At 34.8% G+C, this 6658-nt stretch overlaps 1 protein-coding gene across 1 annotated transcript; it reads left to right on the forward strand.

Moving 5' to 3' along the window:
• The first annotated feature begins 240 nt into the window (after window positions 1-240).
• On the forward strand, window positions 241-2981 carry LOC138876826 (uncharacterized). The gene is made up of 5 exons (XM_070155766.1): window positions 241-586; window positions 759-963; window positions 1113-1663; window positions 1828-2438; window positions 2643-2981. Exons 1-5 carry the CDS (start codon window positions 241-243, stop codon window positions 2979-2981), a joined length of 2052 nt encoding a protein of 683 aa, XP_070011867.1.
• Window positions 2982-6658: the final 3677 nt, after the last annotated feature.

Raw genomic sequence — 6658 nt, forward strand, 5'->3', positions numbered from 1 at the left:
AGGAGATCTCTCTTCCTGATGAAGGCACCAGTTGCGTAATTCTCTCCTTCCTCAACAGAAAGAGATCTCTGTTGATATCAGCTACAACAAAAAACGCAATCAAATTGTACAATTACTGAAGAGAGACTATATCTGTTCTTCGTCTCAAATTGTACAAAATTGCTCTTCGTCGATATCAGTACTCAAATTGTAGAAACTATATCTGTTCTTCGTCTTTTTTCCTATCAACTACACGAAATCATGTCAAAAATCCCAATAATGCTGAAATCGAATGGTAATTGGGATAACTATGGCAGATTTAGAGATTTTGAAGTTGATGCCATTGTGGTAGATGATAATGCAAACTACGGAATTCTCAGTTCTACAATTGCAGAACAATTATCGATTGATACATCGGATAAAATTATAGAAATCAAATACATTGTGAACGAGAATTGTCCTCCAATGGAGATTAGGAATGATATGGGGGTTCGTGCTTACATGGAAACCAAAAAGGAGAATAAAAACTTAGGTTCGTATCCTTTATGTATAAGCGTAAGAGATTTCAATATGGAATTGGCAATCAACAATGAAAGCACCAGTGCAGGTATGTTTGATTCGACATTGCAGAGAGTTATGGTGTTACTATGTTATCTACAATATTACTACAATTACCTACAATTAAACTACAAAGCTCACATAGTACTGAAAAGGATAAAGCAATGTTGCTTTCAAAATTATCTACATAGAAACTACATTTATGAATTTATTGTTTGCAGGTTCGTCTGGATCCCTAAACTTACTTGAATTTCCATCCTCACCAGCTATAGAGGAATATCAAAGTGAAATAATAACTGAATCTACGCAAACATATATTGAAGAAGGACAAGTTTATCAGGACAAGCAAACAGTAGCTGCTGCAATGAAGAATTATTCAGTGATGCACAAGTTCCAGTTCAGAGTAAAAAGATCTAGTCATAGAAGGTATGTAGTTATTTGTGGATAATATATCAGCAAAATCAGTGTATGATTGAAGATAGGTGGGTTTTATAAATTGTAGTTAAATTGTAGTCAGTTTGTAGTTAATTGTAGTTTTTTCATAAATTTGTGTAAATATTGTATTTCTTTTGTAGCTACTGGCTTATATGTGTTGCTGAAAGCTGTAAATGGCATTTCAAGGCAACGTCAATTAATGATTCGGCAATGTTCAAGATAAGAAGTTTCAGCCGTCAACACACATGCTGCCTAATGGACGAAACATTCATACAGCGCAAACGTACTGCAGCAGTACTTGGTAGCATGGTCGTTCCAAAGTATTGTGATCCTAAGACTGTTTACACACCAAAGGACATACAAACTGACATGTTATCCGAACATGGACTGAACCTAAGCTACATGCAAGCATGGAGAGCAAAGGAAAAAGCTTTACAGTTTTTGAGAGGGAATCCGTGTGACTCCTACAACAAATTACCCAAATATTTTTATATTCTTGAGAAGAATTATCCTTGTTCTGTTGTTAAATTGAAGAAGGCAGCAGATGATTGCTTCTTATACGCATTTGTTGCTATTTGTACATCAATAAATGGTTGGCAACATTGTAGGCCGGTAGTAGTGGTTGATGGGACATTCTTAAAGTCAGCCTACATGGGGATTATGCTGACAGCAAGCACCATGGATGCAGCAGGTAAATAATGGAATAATTTTGTACTTATTTTGTAGACAGTCTTTAAAATGCAGTTAAATTGTAGTTATTTTGTAGTTATATAAAAGAATGTAGTTAACATGTCTATATTTCTCAATATATATTGTAGTTGTTATTTAATCATATTTTATGTCTTAAAAATGTAGGTACTATTTTTCCCTTGGCATATGCTGTGGTTGATTCTGAAAACGACGCGTCTTGGAAGTGGTTCTTTGAGCAATTCAAGGAGGCATATGGTGAAAGACCTTCAATGTGTGTTGTTTCAGATAGGCATGAGAGTATACTGAAGGCAACATCAGTTGTCTATCCGGGATTGGCACACTACTCTTGCATGTGGCATATATGGACAAATATAAGGTCAAAATTCAAGAAGGGACATCTACAATTACATGAATTGTACTTTGCTACAGCACGGTCATACACTATGGATGAATTTAATGAAAGGATGTTGAAGATTGAAGAGGTAGACCTGCGTGTAAAGTCTTACCTATATGATATTGGCTATCATAGATGGTCAAGAGTACATGCAACGGTGAATAGAACTTTTACTATGACGTCAAACATTGCCGAGTCGTTGAATGCTGTAACAAAAGATGCAAGAGAGCTTCCAATATTTGATCTATTTGAGTATATGAGGACTCTTCTTGAACGTTGGACAAAAGAAAAGTTATCGAAGGCAAAGGGTACTTTCACATACCTTGGTCACAAATACAACAAAGAATTGGAAGACAACAGTACATTATCTCAGAAACTAAGGGTAAGATATTTTTTTTTGGTGCAGTAGAATCAAAAAAGTACTAGCTGCAGTTTTTCCAGATTGTAGTTAAACTGTAGTCAAATTGTCGGTAATAATAGTTTGTAGATGAGCTGTAATATATTTGTTGCTGATTTGTAGGTAAATTGTTGATAATCCATTTTAATGATTGATGTATTATTATTTCTGTTTGGTCTTCAATTGTAGGTGAGGGCTTCAACAGATCATATACATACTGTGTTAGATGGTGTGAAGCGGTACATTGTGTGTCTAGAAAACAAGAAATGTAGTTGTGGACAATTCCAACTTGATGAACTTCCATGTGCGCATGCTTTGGCAGCATTAAGGCATAGGAATGAAACATACGAAAACTATTGCTCTCCGTATTACACAAGGAAGAGCCTTCTGCTTACCTATGAAATGCCAGTAAATCCTCTTCCTGATGAAGGCAAATGGGATGTGCCACAACATATTTTGGATGAGGTAGTAAAGCCACCGGCGGGAGATAAAAGGCAGCCAGGGAGAACCTCACAAGGAAAGATATAAAACATTTGATGAAATAAAGTCAAAGAAATACAAGGTGTCATGTGGCAATTGTGGAGGTGAAGGGCATAACAAAAGAACTTGCAAGAATGCGCCGAAAAAGAAATGAATATCATGTAGTTAGAATAGTTATTCAAAATAAATGTTAGTGAGCTCAAATTATCGGATTTTCTTGTGTAATTGTTTAAGTTTTTGAAGATGAATAAGAAGTATAAACATCAATTTGTGTATCTGCACTATTTATGTTTTTATGTATTCTGTCAAGCATCTAAAGTTGTCTTTTTTTTATAGAATAGTTAAACTTTAATATTTACTGTATACAAAAAAACTGATATTAATAAAGAATGCATTCAACGTAAATTGTATCCAGATTGTAGTGAATATGTAGTTTAACTGTGTTAGAACTGTAGTCCTGTTATTCATATGTAGAGGAGTTGTAGTTAAAATGTAGTTTGACGTAGTTTAAATGTAGATAAATTGAATTTTTTTGATAAACCGTGTTGATAAAAGATGGCTAAATTATTTATATGATTCCTGTATTTAGTTTATCTTTCTGTTGTGTAACAAATGACAGTTATATACAGATATTACTTGGCACTTGAAGGTATTTATAAAAATAACTTGAAGATTAAAGTCAAATTGTAAGACAAAGCTGTTGCTGTAAAAATGTAATCAGAGTACTCGAGTATAATGTAATCAACAAAAAGTGTTGTAGAAAACCAAAACGACATATTTCCTACATTGTTTTCCAATTCAACTACCAAATTTCACAGACCAAACTAGGAACACAATAGTCTATTTCTTCTTTCGTTGCACTCTAGTCCTCTCGTTTTTTGCCGGAGCACCCTTCCTCCTTGCTAGCCTGCCAGTAACCTCACTCTCACTGATTGACCCATCTTCTTGCTTCTTTGTTGCATAGTCCCACAGTAGAGCTCCATAGCGTCTACGGTGTTGGTCAATATCAGAAAGATCTTCCTTTGGGATTGCCAAATCTCCAAGGCTAACATACTCCGCAAATGCAGCCACAAATACACCACAATCGCTGCATAAGATGAGAATTTTTCATTATATAACAAATGATTAAAATAAAAAAAATTAAACATATAGAAAGGGAGATTATTTGTTACACTGAGCCTTCCTTTTGTTGTGGAATCTCAGCAACCATCCATTGTATGTCGAGAGGGTCCGTAACTGGTTTCTCGATGTATGCCTTTGTGCTCTTGAAGTTAATGTCTTTACGTTTACCATAGAAACCAGTGCATGACAAATACAGAGGGATAATGATTGAAAACTTGTCAACCAATGTCTCAACTGTTTTATGACGGTTTGCTCTCACCATGGAATCATAAACATAAAGTTGTCTGTCCTTTATGTCAAAAACTAGCAACAACCAATGGAAGTTCTCTACAAGGTTCACAGGTATGAGCACATAGTCAACAAGATCCCAGGCAACATTAGCAAGAATTCTGTACCCAAGAATATATTCTCCAACATCATCCTCGGGTTTAACAACCGAATACCTTTGTTCCGGTGGAGAACTTATGAACTTGTCATAGATTCTTTCAATCTTTGTCTTGAACAAGCAATCCGTGGTTGTGAACCTAGTATTATTGTTGGGGCCATATTTGCCTCTTTTTCGCAGATAATACATAATAACATCAATGTGCTGCCAAAATAGAATAAACATATACAATAAGGTACGGTGTAACCACACTTGTCTACAAGACAGCTACAGATTAACTACAATTTGAATTTATTAAAAACTCTAACAGATTGCTGCAAATTAGCTACACTATAACTACAGAAATATAACAGTTAGTCCAAGTACCTCACAAAATGTAATTTAATTGTAGTTTGTATGAACCATAGTGAACAAGTACTATATGTACAATTGACCCATCAGACTACAAAACAACTACACATTAACTATATTTATGCACTGTCTACATTTATTCACTATACAGAGGAACAAATGAAACATACCACCTAACTTAAGGTCCCAATAATCAGCAAGTTCAACCTACAGTTAATATTAATAGGCACAATCACAAGCTCTACAATATTACTACAAGGTAACTACAGTTGTGGTACACAGAGATTCCAAGTCAGTCAAAAGTACCAAAATTCCAGTTTGTACATACAATCATCATCACATATGATACATAAGGTCCATAAAAAGCAAAATTTCACAGCTGAGACATAAATATAGTAACATATATATGTTGTCTACAATATTACTACAATTACACATCATAGCTGAAAAATAAACTACAATTACACTACACAGCTGAAGACAAAACAGATATTGTGAATGATTATGTTCTTTATACTTACTGTGTTATTGATGACTTGTCCGGGGTGAGCAAGGTCATAAAACCAGTCCTTCTTATCAATCTTTTCACAACCAAAATCCAACCAAGGCTTGATTTGGTTATCCTTCTTGGAAAAGTAATATTTCCTCCTGTAATAACAAAAAAAAGGATGATCAAATACAAAAAATTGACAAAATGAATTACAATTTTAAAGTATAAAAATGGTGAACAGACAGTGTAAAATGAAGCATTCATACCTCCTAGATACTTTATCACTACGAATGTATAACCAGTTGGTGAACCTTTCTGTCAATTCAGGATCTACATTTTCACCTATGACACTTGTGAAGGGGTGCTTGAGGTAAAAAAATTTAGGTCCAACAGATGTGCTGCCTCCAGAACTATACAAAGATGTGAAAGGTGATTGTGCATGTTTTCCCGGTTGCCTGGTTCTACCGGGATGAACATGGGTTGATTCATCTCGTATGGGCTCGCCATACATGACCAACTGTGATAAGTTTTCTGGCAGCTCAAAGTCATCCAATGTCAAACCTTTGTTTTCAATGCCTTCAGGAACAACTTTTTTATCAATGTCTTCAGGAACAACTTCAGTCACAGTCACACCGTGAATTGGCGACTGTGGAACTTCACCTTCTGTAGATAAGTATAGATCTATGTAGATATGAACAGTATTATGGAGTTATAGAGAATATATTACCTGCTTGTTGTGCCTCAGCCACTTCATCAATTACTGGTTCTTCCTCAATATTTCCTTGTAGATGTTCTGCTGAAACATCAGCTTGAATGAATAATTGGGAATGAGAATTGTAGATAATATGTAGGAATATGTAGTTAAGGTGTAAATTATTAAAATTTTGCATAAAAACCTTATTGTAATGAAGGAATGGTTCTGTACCTGCTTTATATGCCTCAGCTGCTTCTTGGAAGTCAGGATATAAGTCAACATGTGGTTGAAAATGTTCTGGAGAAATTGTAGCTGCAACACATAGTAAAAAAATGATTAGTATAATTTAATAATGCTGTCTTGAAATTTGTAGATATGTATGTAGGAATTTTGTAGATACCTGTATTGCTTGTGCTTCCATGCAGTTGAACACCAACATTGAACTAGAATTGCTGGTTGTTCTCTCCTTGATGTTGGTAATTATTTTTTGTTGAACTACCAACAAACTACAATTTTGGGGAATATTTGAGACTACTTTATTCATATGTCTTAATTAGTCTTAGTACAAAATTATATGTAAATTCTTACCTTTGACTCGTCCAAATCAAACCTCTTGTTTATCACATTCATAACACCCTTCAAAGATTGATCTATGAACTCTCGAAGGCTTGAGAGTTCCTCAA

The sequence above is a fragment of the Nicotiana sylvestris genome, chromosome 1 (genome assembly GCF_000393655.2).
Source record: "Nicotiana sylvestris chromosome 1, ASM39365v2, whole genome shotgun sequence".
NCBI classification, from domain to species: Eukaryota; Viridiplantae; Streptophyta; class Magnoliopsida; order Solanales; family Solanaceae; genus Nicotiana; species Nicotiana sylvestris.

Excerpts from the sequence above, each read along its gene's own strand:
- LOC138876826 (XM_070155766.1), top strand. The coding sequence starts at position 241 with ATGTCAAAAATCCCAATAATGCTGAAATCGAATGGTAATTGGGATAAC. Across the intron at positions 964-1,112 it reads AAAAGATCTAGTCATAGAAG|CTACTGGCTTATATGTGTTG; the intron begins GTATGTAGTTAT and ends TTTCTTTTGTAG. Across the intron at positions 1,664-1,827 it reads AAGCACCATGGATGCAGCAG|GTACTATTTTTCCCTTGGCA; the intron begins GTAAATAATGGA and ends TTAAAAATGTAG.